Source organism: Falco peregrinus, chromosome 5, assembly GCF_023634155.1.
Source record: "Falco peregrinus isolate bFalPer1 chromosome 5, bFalPer1.pri, whole genome shotgun sequence".
Classification (NCBI taxonomy): Eukaryota; Metazoa; Chordata; class Aves; order Falconiformes; family Falconidae; genus Falco; species Falco peregrinus.
The window spans coordinates 107,969,137-107,984,504 of NC_073725.1; the positions used below are offsets into that span (position 1 = coordinate 107,969,137).

General features: G+C 62.0%; 1 protein-coding gene across 1 annotated transcript; it reads left to right on the top strand.

Annotated features, from left to right (window-relative positions):
- Positions 1-1,032: 1,032 nt before the first annotated feature.
- Positions 1,033-13,046, top strand: SEMA3G (semaphorin 3G). Its single transcript, XM_055806755.1, has 16 exons — positions 1,033-1,126; positions 5,097-5,257; positions 6,302-6,364; positions 7,991-8,110; positions 8,771-8,861; positions 8,971-9,087; positions 9,340-9,482; positions 9,562-9,676; positions 9,784-9,853; positions 10,069-10,213; positions 10,496-10,727; positions 10,847-10,938; positions 11,199-11,240; positions 11,425-11,650; positions 11,958-12,097; positions 12,199-13,046. The coding sequence occupies exons 1-16, from the start codon at positions 1,039-1,041 to the stop codon at positions 12,661-12,663; spliced, it is 2,310 nt and encodes a 769-aa protein (XP_055662730.1). The 5' UTR covers positions 1,033-1,038; the 3' UTR covers positions 12,664-13,046.
- The last annotated feature ends 2,322 nt before the right edge of the window (positions 13,047-15,368 follow it).

Sequence of the window (15,368 nt, forward strand, 5' to 3'; positions counted from 1 at the left end):
CTGAGCCAAACTGGGGTGGTTTTACCCTGGCCGGGGGCGGAAGTTGTAGGGCTGCTCCACTAAAAGAGGTTGGGGGTGAGCCAGGCCCCCCCTATCCTGCTGCCTTCTGTTTTAATTAATAAAGATGCTGCAGCCCTCTGGGGGCTGGGCTTAATGAGGCTGCCCCCATGCCAGGCTGGGAGAACGGATGAGGCCGGTGGTGATGGGGTGCTGCAGAAGCCATCAGCTCCCACATCCTTCTCTTCCACCCAGCACGGGGAAATCCAAGGCTTTTGGACGGGAGGGATGCCTGCCTCCATGCCAAGGCTCCCCAGAAAATTCTGTGTGGAGTCTCTGATGTCTCATATGGCCATGTCCCCTGACCCTGCAGCCCCGGGAGAGGGTGGCCTGGGAGTGGTGTGTTGGGTACCATGGGGTCCTGCTTGCTGGCTAGGGTCCCTGCTCAGGGTGCAGGTGAGCAGGCACCTTTTCGGCAAACAGTGGTGCATCCCCCCTGCCGCCCTGCCCTGTAGGTGCACCAAAGCTGCATGTAGCACCCCGTGCTCCCCTTGATCCTGCTCAGCCCCCTTCTCCAACCGGCCTGGTGTCCCCAGCTTGCCCGGCTGCTGAGATGAGAGCCAGGTGCTTGCTGGTGATCACCCCACGCTGAGCATCCTTCATGGGGGACAGCCCAATGTGCCGTGTCCTACCCCTCCAGGAAGGCAAGGCTGGGGAACCCCAGCTTCCCCCCTTGCTCCCCAGCCTCCAGGGATGAGCCATCCTCAGGGATGAGCCGGAGAGGCCGGCAGGGTTACTTCTTTGCGGGAGGGGGCTGCGGCAAAGCCTAAACCGCTGGTGGCAGGCGACGATTTAGGGGTGTGTGAGCTCTGGGCGCTGCCCCCGGGGGCTGAGGCTGTTGCGCCCCGCACCGCACCCCCCGCGCATCCCCGCCGCCCCGGGGGATGGGGGGGTGGCGGGGGCGGGCCGGGGCGGGCCGGGGGCGGTCGGATGGCGGCCCCATAAAAGCTGGGTGCCACCGGCAGCCCCGGGAGCGGCGGGATGCGGTCGGCGGTGGCGGTGTGCTGGCTGGGGTCTGCGCTGCTGGCGGCGGGGCGCAGCCTGCCCCGGCTCCGCCTGCCCTACCGCGGTGAGCCGGGCCGGGGGCACCTGCTGCGGGGGGGGCTTGGGGGGCCTCGGCTGTGGGCGCTGCGCCCCAAGTGCGGGTTTATGGGGAGGGTTGGCGGGGGGCACCTTGCGCTGGGGCTCGGTGTGGTCTGGGGTCTCGGCGGGTGGCTGCTCGGCGCGGTCCCGTCCCGCACGCGGGACGTGGGGGGCCCCGAGGAGGAGGAGGAGGTGGAGGAAGGGGGGAGCCGGGTGCTGGGGCGAGGGGATGCGCCGCCGGGCTCCGCGCCAGCCCCGCCGCTTCCCACGAGGGATGGTCTCCCACGTGGAGTGGGGGGAAACTGAGGCACAGCGCTGGTCTGGCACCGGCACGCCCTGGGGGTCGGGTGGGTGCTGCGGTGCGTGGGTGGGCATCACCCCCCGTGGGTGCTCGGCGCTGGGCCCACGGCTGGGTGGGCTGCCCTGCCCGGCAGGTCCCAGGGTGCTGCTGAGCACGGGCACCCTCTGAGCCCCGCCGTGTTGGGGTGCTGGGGGGCCCTCGGGGTGCTGCGCTGGGAGCGCTTGGTTTTAATTAAAACTCCTGTGATCCTGCGCTGGCCCGCTGCATCCCCTCCTCTGCCAGCTTAATCCACAGGCTACTGCCAGCCAAACTTGACAGAGGAGTCCGGAGCGCCCTGATTTCCTCCTTCTGGCCTAAAAGCAATGAACCTGCTCTAAAAAAGAGCAAAATAAAATAAATGGTGTAATGCAGATCTTTCCCTTCCCAAAGAGGGGAAAGGACTGGGGCAGCCCAGCCCTCAGGGAGCCCTGGGAGCTGTGGAGCAGGTCCCTGTGCCAGGGGAAAGCTGCTGGCTGCCCTTGTGCTGCCCGGGCTGGGGGTCCCCTGGCCTGGGGGCATGGCTGGCTGCATCCCTGGCTCTGTCCTGGGCAGAGTGGACAGCCACAGGGGTTCCCTCTCTGTTGAAAAGGGGAAACTGAGGCATGCGGTGGCCCCACTTTCCTCGGGAGGCAGCAGGCGCCCAGGGTGGCTCATGGCTCTGCCCCGTGGTGGGTTCTGCTGTCCTGGGGCTGTGCTTGGCAGTGGGGCTGGGAGGTTTGGGGTCCCAGCAGAGCTTGGTCACAGGGCTCAGGTTCTGATCCCCTGCAGCACAGCCTGGCTGTGCCATCCCCCAGGTGCGAGGGGCTCCCCGGGGCCACATGAGCTCCTCAGGCTCCCACAGGGTGTGAGCAACCTTTTGAAGCTTTTTTTTTTTTTTTCCCTTCTTAAGCTGATTATTCTGTTCCTCTTCCAAATTGGAAACAGAAACTGAAATTTCCCATGAAACAAATTCTGCCACCGCCTTCTCCCCAGGGGGAAAAAGAAGAAAATTGAAATTTCAATTAAAGCCATTAGAAACCTCTGAAAGAAAACTGGGGTGAACTGAAGCTGCTTGTGCTTAGCTTATTGGTCTGGGCTGTGCATGGCTGGTGGCTCTGGTGATGGGTTGATGTTTGGAAGGGTGATAGGAGAATGTGCTGTGCCATGGGTGCAGGGGTGGCCGTGTCCCCAGCTCTCCTTCTCACTTCAAGCCACTCTTTTCCTTTTGCTTTGGCTTCCAGCAGTGGCTTGTGTTGAGAGGCGAAAGAGCATTTTGCTGCTACGTGGACTGGGAGCATTACAGCACAGCCCGGTGCCCTCCAAGCTCTCCGCTGTCCCACCTGAAGGACCCCTCCATCTGGAGGATGGCTCCTATGAGACCCACACCCTGGAGTAAAGGGGTCCTGGGGATGGATGGGGCATGGCAGGGTGCTGCTCCCTGGGGAGATGAAGCCAGGGAAGGGGAAGGCACCCAGAGCTGGTGTAACCTGAGGTGCAAGAGGAATTTGCCGGAGCTGGGGGAGAAGGGGAAGCTTCACCTGAAACAATAAAAGGAGCCTGACAACTTTGGCAATGTTATTCTGAGCTGGGGAAATATTCCTGGGCAAGAATAGAAGGAGACAACAGCATTTTCCTGGGCTGGGCCTGGCAATATGGGAGGACTGGAGATGCTGGGAGGTCATGGGAAGGAGGGTACCCCCTGGAAAGATGGGGTGGAAGGACCCTCGGTGCCTGGTGCCAGCTCTGCTTGCAGGCACAGGGGTCTTCCCAGTGAGGATGGAGCTGGTGGAACTGTATCCCTCCATGCTGCCTGTATTACCAGTTAGGGTATTGGAACTGCCCTTGAGCGACTTGGTGGGGAAGGGAGCTGTGTGTGATGGGGTGGATGTGTCTCCCTTGCAGGTCCCAGAAGAGGCATTCCCCACCAGGATGGTGGCATTGTGCCGTTGGCCACCTTCTCATTAGGGGTGACAAATGTACCCCCAGCAAGAGCAGAGCTTGGCACCCCAGTGTCCTGGGCTGCTGGAAGCTGGGCTTGTCCCAGTGCCAGCTTCCCCTCTCACAGGGACATGCGTGGGGGATGCTTAGGCTGGGGGTTTCCCTGGGGTCAGAAGTGGCAGCTGGCAGCCTTCCCCAGTGGAGGGTGTTTGGGGACACTGCTGCGTTCATCAATGGCGCTTTGTCCTCCTCCCCCTCCATCTGGCGGTCATGGCGCTTGGGGCGCCTGGCCTGGTGTCGGGGCAGCCGCTGGGATGGGGTTTCAGAGGCTGGTGAAGCTGAGCTGCTCCCTCTTGCCCTCTCCCTCGGCAGCAGCTGGGTGGGCCCACCATGCTGGGGATTTCAGCTTGCTGACCCTGAAAGTTATTTCCCGCTCAGAATCCATCACACCACTGCCTCTGCATTGTCATCACCACAAGGGTCCCCTTGGCACCTCACAGGATTCAGGCTTGGACCTGCTTTGGGAACTTTGACCATCAGACCCTGTTGCTTTAGGATGTGACATCCATTCCAGGGACACAGCATCCCCATGATACTGCCTTTCCCCAGGTGCCATCTTCATGCCATGGTGGGGAGGAAGCCTCCCCGACAGTGAGGTCTGGTGGTGGCGGCGGCGGGCTTTGTGTGCCCATTTCCCCATGGCGCTGGCTGGGTGCCTGCTATTGTGTCCCTGACTGGCACCAGGGAGGGGGAAGGACCTGCTTTTTGCCCACCCCGTGTCTGCTGTCACCACCCTCCCAAGCTCTGTGTGAGCCCAGCCTGGGGCTGACAGCATGGCACAGCCTTTGCCAGGCTCTCGTGCACCCCAGCGCGCTGTGGCATGGCCACAGGAGGAGTCTGGAGTGGATAAACCAAACCTTGCTGATGGCAAACTTGCCTGAGACCCTGCTGCCTGCTGGCTCTGCAGCTTTGTCTTTGGCTGGGCAGGAGAGCAGCACCTCGGGCAGGGTGAGGCCTGGATGCCCACACCTCCAGGGTGGGATGAAGATGGATGCTGCTGTTCACAGTGGCTGGGGGCAGCTCTTCTGGTGGCCCAAGGACAGCTCCATGATACTCAGAACAGCAGCTCGGAGGGACCCTCCTGCCTCTGAGCCCATCGCAGTCATCTGGTCACCCCTTGAAACAGCCAGGACCCCTTGGTGCTGCCACCAGCGTAGGGGTCTATGGATCCTTGTGTGAAGGGTGTTTGGGAGCTGGAAGCCTGCATGGCACCTGCAGTTGTGTTGCCCCTCTCTGGTTTTCCTGGCTGTGATGCCCCTTTGCTGCAGCCCCCTCTGACAGCTTGGCCCCCAGGTCGGGGGTGTGTGTGTGCTCCCAGGGGTGTGAGAGGGCATTTAGCTGTGGGGTGTTATCCATTGTTTTTCCCTCCTGTCCTTGTGCTGGGTGACAGCTTGGGGCCCCAGGGCTGTGCTGTCCCAGCAGGGTGGGCTGTGAGCTGGGTGTGCTGGAGGCCCCAGCATGCGTGGCAGATGGAGGGATGTTGTGGGGACCGCCGGGGAGCAGGACATCCCCCAGGCTCAAGGCAAGCACTTGTGGCCGTGGCTGGGAGGGGACATTTGAGGTGAGCAGTGCTTACAGAGCCCTGTGGGTCTTTGAGGCTGGGATGGCTGGTCCTGACCCTTCCTTCCCTCCCTGACAGAGCTTTTGAGCACCAACCGCTCCATCCTCTTCTTTGGCCACCGAGGCTTCCTGGGCTTCCGCTCCCTCTACCTGGATGAGTACCGTGACCGGCTCTTCATCGGGGGGAAGGATGTGCTCTACTCCCTGCTCCTGGACAGGGCCAGTGCAGACCCCAAGGAGGTGAGCTGGGGTGAGCTGAGTCCTGCTCAGCACCCTGGGGTCTCCGACCCCACCCTGGCCCCCTGTGCACCCTATGCCCCTCTGAGTGGACATTGCCCAACCAAACCAGGCGAAGTCACCCTGAAACAGGACCTGCCCTGAGGATGTTCCCATCTCAAGTGCCCCAAAATGCATCTGAAAACTTGTACTGCCTGGCAAGGGTGGGCTGGCTGTGGTGCCTGGAAGCCAGGTAGTTGTGGCTGGCAGCCTAGGAGATCAGCGGTGCAGCCCACTGGTGCTCTCTGGGTTCTGAGCAGGGTCTCAAACCCCATTCTCCTAAAAAGCTGCCATCGGGAGAGCGGGTGCTGCCCATCCTCATCTGGGCATCCCCTTCACAGGCCAAATATACAGCTGAAAGCCTGCAGAGACAAGGAGCTAAAAGCATCCATCATTGCAGCGAGCTGTGCCAGGGCTCAGCTAGCAAAGACTTCAGACCTCTCCTGGCTCCTCAGTGGGAGAGGTGATGGACCAGAGCAACAATGCTGGGTAGTGGCTCCCCTCCTCCTTCACCCTCTCCATTTCAACTTCTTGTTTTTTTAAACATGGCTCTGGGCTGTTTCTAGCTGAAGAAAGTGGAGAAGGAAATGGAGTGCCCCTTGGTGTGCTGGGTCACCGCAATGGGGTCAAGGGCTTGTGTACCCAAGCTGCCCTTGGTCCGAGAGCTGCCGAAGGCTGCAGGAGACCTGGGCTCCACCACTCCCTGCTGTGCCCCAGCACCCTTTCCACGGGCCACCCACAAGTCCACCCCCTTCCAGGCCAGCTCTGGCCATCCCCAGTGTGAGCACCCACACCCAGCCCGGCTGCAGGCTGTGACTGCCAGGGTGCTTCTCCCCAGGAGGAAGGGTCCTGCCCTGAGACCCCTGGGCTGGGTGAGCTCTGGGGAGCTGTTCCCTCTCTCTGTCCCTCTCTCCGTCCCTATGCCATTGGCAGCCTGGGGTTGTGTATTTGCAGGGCTGGGTCCTTGCTGTCCCCCCTCCCTGCTCCAACAGGTCCTTTGTGTTTCAGATCTACTGGCCACCCCTCCCTGGGCAGACTGAGGAATGCTTTCGGAAGGGGAAGGACCCAGGGGTGAGTTCCCAATGCGTGCTCTGCCCCGAGCTGGGGGGGTCCCCTTGTGTCCTGGTGCTAGCCGGCTCCCCCCTGCCAGGGCTGTGCTGTGTCGTCCTGCCGGGGATGGACCTGTGGGGCTCACAGGCCAGTTAATGCTGGGGCAGAGCAAGGGACCATCCTGGTGCATGAGGGAAACTGAGGCAGGGAGCTGGTGACCAAGCCTGGCCATTTGGCACGTTTGCTCTGGGCTCTGGAAATGCTGTCTCGGGGGCTCTGCTCAGCCCCACGGCCACAGAGCAGTGGCCAGTGTGCCCCAAACATGGCTACACAAAGTGGGCAGGGGTATCTGGGCTCCAAGACCTGAGCTCAGAGGCACCAAAAGCCCTGTGCTGTGCTCCAGTCCCCAGCAATGTGGTCTGGCCCGTCCTGGCCATCCCTGATGGTGGGAAATCTGTAACTTGCTCAGGTTCAGTGACCTCACTCCCTAAACCTCACCCCTCTTTGCATCCCTCCTGCCCCTATAGGAAAGAGGACTGTGGCAGGGAGAAAGTCCCTGAGGTTCCCCTGGCCCAGACAAATTGCTCCCGGGAGCCCCGTCCCGCTCTGTGTGTTTATTTTACAAGCTCTCACCGACAGATCTAAGCCAGGGCAGGCTCGATTTCTTATTTTTCTTGAACGTATATTTTTTTTCAACTTGCTATTTTAGAGGCTCTTTGCAAAGGGAAAATAAACAGCAGGGAGGCTGGGAACCCCCGGGGCAGCTCCGTTGGTGGTGTTCCCAGCAGACAAGGGGCCTCGCATCCCACCGAAGGGGGACGATGGGGGGACAGGCAGGGCTGGCGCTGGCCAGGGCAAGCTGCTGAGCTAACGGTGGTGGTGCCTGAGCAGGAGAAGGATGGGAGCCCTTTTCCAGCTGGAACTGCCAGGAGAGACCGCGCAAGGTCTGAGGTGGCAGGTCTGTGGCCCCAGGGGTGTCATTGCTACTTGTTCCTGGTAGAAGGGGACAATCCCAGACAGTAGCAATCAGGGCTGTCCTGGAGGCAGCTGAGGATGCCTGTGGGTATCCGTCTGTCTCCCACGTTTCCTTCTTTTGTTTCATCCCCGGCAAGCAGGAACACAATGGGGAAGGACGTCCCTGCCTCTGGTCACGTCCTGGGCGCCGGGAAGAGAAGGATCCTCAGGTGTTCAGGGCTGGGTGTAGGAGCCCATTGTTTTGTGTCCCAATTGTGGACAATGTGTTGTGTCCCAGTCACATTGGGAGCTTGCTGAGCAGGTGACCTTGCTCCCCCGGCTGGCACGGGCTGTGTGATGGGGTGAGTGCACGGGTGCCTGTGGGCAGGAGATGCCCAGGTGATGGCTGGATCACGCGTGGTTTCCCCAGGATGCTCTCTGTGGCAGGACGACCAGTAAAAAGCCCTGTCCTTGTGCAGTCCAGATGAAGCCTATGCAAGCCCTGTTGGTGGGTGCAAGATGCCATCTCGCACCCCTGGCACTGGGGTGAAGGCAGAGAGCCTGGGTGCATCCCAGGGAGCCAGGGCTGGGGCTCACCCATCACTGTAGGGCCCCAGGCAGAGGCGAGGAGTGGGGCTGGGTGAAGCACCACCAAGCCCCCTGTGACCTTCCCCTCCTCCGCTGTTCCCCCAGACTGACTGCGCCAACTACGTCCGTGTGCTGCACCCCTACAACCGGACACACTTGCTGGCCTGTGGGACGGGTGCCTTCTACCCCGTCTGCGCCTTTGTCTACGTGGGGTACCGTGGTGAGGTAGGTCAGCACCACAGTGGCGTGCCCATCCTGAGTGTCCCTGGTGGGACACCCCTGGGAGGTAGATAGCCATCATCTGCTTCCCTTCTGGGGGGCTTCAAGACTGCATGGGGATGCTGAATGTGGTGTTTGCCTCACGCTGAGTACTAGGGGGTATCAGGAACCAGCTCCCTGTTGCCCCTTTGCCCTTGCACTACCCCCTTCCCAGCTCCCCCACCTTTCTGGCCTGGCCCTGCCTTTCCAGACATGTCCCCTGGGACTGGTGTCCTGCCAGGGGCTGCAGCATGGGTGGTGTTTCCCCCCCTCCCAGCTCGCTGCTCATAAATCAGGTTGGCTGGGATGGAAAGGCAGAACCCGCTGCTCGCAGCCCGGCACTGTGCTGGCAGCAGGAGCCCTGCCCATACCACAATGCCTCCGGCCAGGCTGACAGACAAATGGTGGGGCTGGCTGGTCCCCCTGGCTGCTTCGCATCCTCATAGGATCCGACTTGCCTCAAAAAACACGGCTGCCGCTTCCAGATGGTCCCTTCGGGAGCGCTGGGGCTGTGGATGCCTGCAGCAAGGTGCCTGCAAGCGGGGCAGGGACCAGCCCCAGGCCCTGCATGCCCAGGCACGGCCCCGCCACAGCTCAGGGCTCACCTGCCTGCTCCCCCTTGCCCAGCACACCTTCAGCCTGGACCCTGCCAGCGTGGAGACCGGCCGGGGAAGGTGCCCGCATGAGCCCAGCCGCACTTTTGCCAGCACTGTTATCGGTAGGTTGTCTTCCTTGGGAACTGAGAACCTTTGGGGTGCAGGGACCAGGGATGGTCCCTGTGCCAGCTGGGACTGGCTCTCAGCCCCGTGGTGGGGTGTTTTTGCCAGGTGGGGAGCTGTACACCGGCCTCACCGCAGATTTCTTGGGCCGTGATCCCGGCATCTTCCGCAGCATGGGGACCCGTTCCGCCTTGCGCACTGAGGTGGACCAGCGCTTACTCAACGGTATGGGCTCCCCTCTGCCTCTCCATCCCCTCCAGCTGGGCTAATGTCAGGGACCGTGAGCCCTGTGGTGGCCAGGGCATCTGCTGGCCATGGGTCAGCATCCCCCATGCCAGGTACAAACAGGGAAGGGCACCGGGGCAGCAAGATCTGGGGGTCCTCCTGGCCAGCATCCAGCCCCAGCATGGTGTGGGGGTCCAGAGGTGGTTTCCATGCCCTCTTGACCCACCTGACATGGCTGGCTCTTCCTTGTAGACCCCAAATTTGTGGCAGCCCACTTGATCCCAGATAACGATGACCGGGACAACGACAAAGCCTATTTCTTCTTCACGGAGAAGGTGGTGGAGGCAGACAGCAAGGAACACACCATCGTCAGCCGGGTGGTGCGGGTCTGCGTGGTAAGATGCTGGTGGGGACCGTGGGGGACAGGGATGTACCAAGTCACAATGGTGCCCCTGATGCTCCCTGTCCCTGCAGAATGATGCTGGTGGCCAGAGGGTGCTGGTCAACAAGTGGAGTACCTTCAACAAAGCCCGGCTGGTGTGCTCTGTCCCCGGCCCCGGTGGCATCGACACCTACTTTGATGAGCTAGGTAAGGGGTGGTGCATGGAACTGGGGAGCGAACCAGGGCTGGTTGCTTAGTCAGCGGCTTCGGGAAGCCCCTGAGATCCAGGAGAAACCCGATGGTTCCATCCCTAGAGGATGTCTTCTTGCTGAGGACGAAGGATGGGAAGAGCCCAGAGATCTATGCCCTCTTCAGCACCATCAGGTGGGTGGCCAGCTTCAGCCTCTGGGGACGTCCAGCTGCAGCTGCGCGTGACCTGCCCCGTCACCATCACCATGTGGCTGACTGGCTGCTCCCCAGCCTCCACCAACTCTGCCCTTGTCCGTATGTGTATGGAGATGTTGGTGCTCCCATGTCCCGCACTGATGCCACCAGTGCAGAGCATGGGTCTGCTCACCCCATTCAATGTGCCCTTTCAGCCATGTCTTCCAGGGCTCCGCCATCTGTGTGTACCGCATGGCTGACATCCGGGAGGTCTTCAATGGGCCCTTTGCCCACCGGGAGAGCCCCCACCACCGGTGGGGTGCCTACGAGGGCAGGGTGCCCTACCCGCGGCCTGGTGTGGTGAGTGACTCCCTGGAGCTCTGGATGCCCTCTGCTCCTCTGATTAATCTTTGGGGGTGGTGGTGAGGCCAATCCTCCATCTTCTCACCTGCTGGCATGGGCTCCCTATGGGATCCACCCCAGGACAGCTGGGGACCGAGGTCTGTCAAAGAGGTGGAGAAGATGGATCCCAGATTGGAAGGTGGGGAAGGATCCAAACCAGCTCTGCAGCAGGATGGAGGAAGAAAAGAGGGATGGGTGCTGGGGTGGCTGGGCTGAGCTTGTCCCCTCTCATTCCCACAGTGTCCCAGCAAGACCACCAACGAGCCCCGGCGGCAGTATGGCACCACCAAGGACTTCCCTGATGAGGTGCTGCACTTTGCCCGTGCTCACCCCCTCATGTTCAAGCCCGTGTACCCCCGGCACCGCCGACCCCTCCTAGTGAAGACCAACCTGCCCTACCGCCTGCGCCAGCTTGTGGTGGACCGAGTGGAGGCTGAGGATGGGCAGCACGATGTCCTCTTCCTTGGGACAGGTGAGCAGCAGGAGGGGCGTGCAGGAAAGAGCCCCGGTGCTGGGGCTACTGGTGGGCACGCAGCTGGGGTGTGCGATATCAGGGTGCTCACACCTCCATCCTCCTCCTCCTCCCCACAGACACTGGCTCAGTGCTGAAGGTGGTGGTCCTGCAGAAGACAAGCTCAGCCATGACTGAGGAAGTCGTCCTGGAAGAGCTGCAGGTTTTTAAGGTGCTGTTCGCTACCCTACTTGCACAGGAGGAGTGCAGTGGGATGAGCTCAGGTTGGGGACACATGGGGATGGAGGATCAGGGCTGTCACCACACTGTTGGGCACTGGGAGGTCTCAGGGCTGTGAGGGGAGAGGTTGGTTGTGTTCACCCTCCCCAAAAACATTCCTGGTGCCCCTTCAGAGCCCTGATGGCTCTGAATGAGCCAGGCTCTCCATGGAGAGGTTTTTGCCAGCCTCACGTCTGCTCTCCTCCCCTGCAGGTGCCTGTGCCCATCACCCAGATGGAGATCTCCGTCAAGCGCGTGAGTACAGACGTGGCTTGGCCACGGGGCTGGGGACAGGGCAGGTGACCAGGAGGGACTGAGCTGTTGTCACCAGCCTCTCAAAGCCCACATGGTGCTTGCCCTGGGTGAGTCCCAGCTGGGGACCCTGGGCACTGTGCCTGTGGGGGCTGCCAGCATCACCATCTTGGTGCTGTTCCCCCAGCAAATGCTCTACGTGGGCTCCAGCCTGGGGGTGGCCCAGGTACGGCTGCACCAGTGTGAGACCTATGGTACAGTTTGTGCTGAGTGCTGCCTGGCCAGGGATCCCTACTGCACCTGGGACGGCACCGCCTGCACCCGCTACCAGCCCTCGGGCAAGCGCCGCTACCGCCGCCAGGATGTCCGCCACAGTAACCCTGTGCACCAGTGCCTGGACCAGAACCTGACCGGTGAGAGACTAGGGGGGCACACAGGGCTGAGGGGCTTGTCCAGGTGCCCCAAGATGTCCTGGCATCCGCAGCCCTCAGCATACAGAGGGGCTTGCGACCATCCCAGGTGGGCTGGGGCACCCTCGTCTCCCCATCCTGTAGACCAAGGGGTGCCCTGAGAGAAGGTGGGTGCTCCACCTGGGTCTGTCCCCAGGGAGGGGGGGGAGAAAGGGACTGAAGACACTCAGTGGCCCAGGGGAGCTGACACCCACACACGTGGGAGCCTGGCTCTGCCCCTCCTGTGAGCCCATGTCTGTCTTCACCTCAGTGGACGATTTTGAGAGCGTTGAGGAGAAGGTGCTTTATGGCGCGGAGGACAACAGCACCTTCCTGGAGTGCGTGCCCAGGTCCCCGCAGGCCACTGTGCAGTGGTTTGTCCAGAGGCCCCCTGACGAGCAGCGGGATGAGGTGAGGTTTCCCCTACACCTGCCTTGCTCCCCTTGTGAGGACACGGGAGGGATATGGGGCCAGACCTGGACCACCCCCCCCAACCTCGTGGTGGCCAACAGGTGAAGATGGACGAGCGGATCCTGCAGACGGAGCAAGGGCTGCTCTTCCGCAAGCTGCACCGGCACGATGCCGGTGTCTACTACTGCAAAACATTGGAGCATGGCTTCACCCAGACGGTGGCCAAGACAGCCTTGGAGGTGATTGCCAGCAAGCAGCTGGCACACACCTTCCGCCGGGAGTGGGGGGATGACCCCCCGCGCCTGCCTTGCCCCGAGCCCCAGCTGGCACCACAGGCTCCCAAAACCTGGTTCAAGGACATCATGCACCTCATCAGCTCCCAAAACCTGCGGCGGGTGGAGGAGTACTGCACTCGCCTCTGGTGTGGCAGCCGCCCTCACCACCGCAAGAGCAAGCTGGCCCAGTCCAAGCATGCCCTGGCTGGTGTGGACATGGGCAAGAAGGGACAGACAACCAAACCCCACGGCGAGAGGAACCGTGTGCCCCGGCAAGCAGTGTCCACCTAGAGAGGGCTGTGTAATGGACGTGGGGTGGCTGTGGGTGAGGACCAGCTCCTCGTGCTGCTGGCAGCCCTGGGGACCTCCTGCTGTGGCGGGTGGCTTGCAGCCCAGTCCCCCCAGCTGTGGTGGATGGGATGCCAGGGCCAGCTCCTGGGCGGGTCCCTGTCACCTTCAGTGGCCGCAGGGCCACCTCCAAAATGGGCAGTGTGGTGGGATGCCTTGGCCCCCCCTTGCTCTTGCTGGGTGCTGTGCCAGGTGGGGGGCCATGGTCCCTGGGGCAGGCTGGGGCTTGGCACGTGCAGTGCCACTGCTGTACCATCACCCCAGGGAGCTTGCTGGCTGGCTTTCTCCGCAAATAAAGGGGCCGAGCGCGGCACCGTGGGGAGTGGCTGATGGCTCCAGGCTTTCCATACCAACACGGGGCCTGGGAAAGATGATGCCCGCTCTCACAGCGGGGGAAAAACAGCATCACCCCTAAAAGCCTCTGTGCCCAGGATGAGCCCTGTGCCTGGGGAGCCACAGCCATGCCATACCACCCAGGGCATACCCTGGGGGACGGGGCTCCTTCCAACCTTCCCTGCGGCATAGGGCACACTCAGCAGTGCCAGCCTGTGTCTGGGTGCAGTTCCTCCCCCCCCCCCTCCGACCCCCACCCCCAGGCAGACTGTTTTAGGGTTGGGCAGGGTCAGGGAGAAAAGCAAATGGCTGCCAGCACTTTAGACCCATTCTTGGGTAAACAAGGGAGAGGCACTGATACCACTGCCGTCACTGTGCCTGGGTGGCAGAGGGGATGGGGACATGCAGAAGAAGGGTGGCCCCAGCACAGTCTTGGGGGGCTGCGCTGGTTTCTGGTGGTTGGTGGCCCTGCAGGACTGTGGGGGACAAGGATGGTTTCGGTGGGCTTGATGGTGGCTGGTGGAGGTAAACCAGTACCCAGGGACTCCCCCAAATGCAGCGGCTGACAGGGTAGGTGCATGGAGAGCACCCACAGGCTGCCGGCACTGTCCCAGGCTGCCAGCAAGGTGCTCCTTTGCTTTCCTTGCCCAACATGAGCTCACTCGCCTCGCCTGGTCAGCCCGGGGTGATAAAGATCTCCCCCTTCCTGAGGCAGGGCTGCCCCACACAATGGTGTGAACCACAGCCCTGCTGGGACAGGCATTGTTCAGAGGCGGAGGGACGGAAAAGAAAAATAATAATAATAATAATTAACTCCCCTAAATAGCTCATGCAAAGCCAGGTCATGATATCATCGCTCCTCCCTCTGTGTGTGCGCATGTGTGTGTTTGTGCTGCAGCTGCAGAGCACCACAGCTCACTGTGGTGCCTTTGATGGGAGCAAAGTCCCCTGGCAGCACTGCTCTGTCCCACGGCGTGCCCATGGAGATGAGCTGTGAGTCCTGACCCTCTTCTCCAGCTCCGTAATCCACCTCTCTTGCAAACTCAGGGTGCCTGCATGGGGTGTCTCCTGGGATGGGAGAGCTGTGGTGGGGCTGGCAGGCTGGGACACGTCCTGCATGGAGGGGAGTGGAGCCAGTAGCATGGATTTATGGGCCAGGCTGGAGCCGAGTACATGGATTTAGTTAATTGCAGGCCTGGGGGGAACAGAACGATAAGCAACAGGTAGAGGCAAGGAGGGACATGGTTGTAAAGCCAGAAATGAGAGACAGAAGCCTCAGTCCTCAGGGCCTGGATTTAATGGCTCCGAAATGCTTGCAATGAGCCACATGGCTGAAATGTCTGCACCCCCCATTCACTCCGAGTGACCTCCTGCGCTCAGCAGAGCAGGTGCTGGGCTGTCCGCCCCAGGGGAGGCAGCAAGAGAGGGGGTCCCGGGGCCTCTGCTGTGTGCAGGACCTGGCCCTGAGGTGAGCTGCGGCAGAATACAGAAGAAACCAGTCCCTGAAAGGGCCTCCCCCTTCTCTCCCCCAGTAAATCTCGGGTGGCCGAGCCTGACACTCCTGGGTAGGTTTACATCAGCAAGGCTGGAGTAGGAGGGCTTTAAAAGTGTTCAAGTTCCAGCCTTGTCTCTCACAATGACCAGGCAATGGAGGCGACCTGGGTCCCTAGGAATTGCCAGGGGCTGAATGAACATGAGAACATCCTCAGCCTTCCCGGGGGTGGAAGGAGACAACTTCAGTGGGCAGATACAGCATCGCTGCCCCCAGTCTGCTCTGCACGAGGGAACAAGCCCTACCTGGGCCTTGGCGCAGCTGGCTGAGCCCTATTCCAGGGCCAGGAGCAGGATGAGGGGAGTGCTGGGGGATGGGGTGCGCGTGGGAACGGCCACAGAACAAAGCCATGGCGGGGGACAGGCCCCGCCACGGATCCGGCTCCTATTTTTAGTCACTTCCTAAGGAAGCATAGCACAGGGGCGCACGCTCGCCCTGGGCGCCTTCCAGCCTCCAAGGCGGCGTTAGCAGAGCTGCTGGCAGGGTCAGGGCCAACACGGCTGGCCTCAGCCTCACCGGGAGCCCTCACACCTCCAGCCGGGGCGGCCCAGCCCCTAACGACAGGCCCAGCTCCAGGCCCGGGACCTTCACCACAGGCCCCGGCCCCAGCCCCTCACCACAGGCCGCACGGGGCGGCCGAGGCTGCCGAGCCCGAGGCCCATGCGCGGCCTGGAGGGCCTGCAGCGCTCCGGTTCCGGGGCCCGAAGCCCCGGGGCGGGGCAGGGAGAGGCCCCGGCCCCCCCAGACCTCCCCCGCCTCCGCG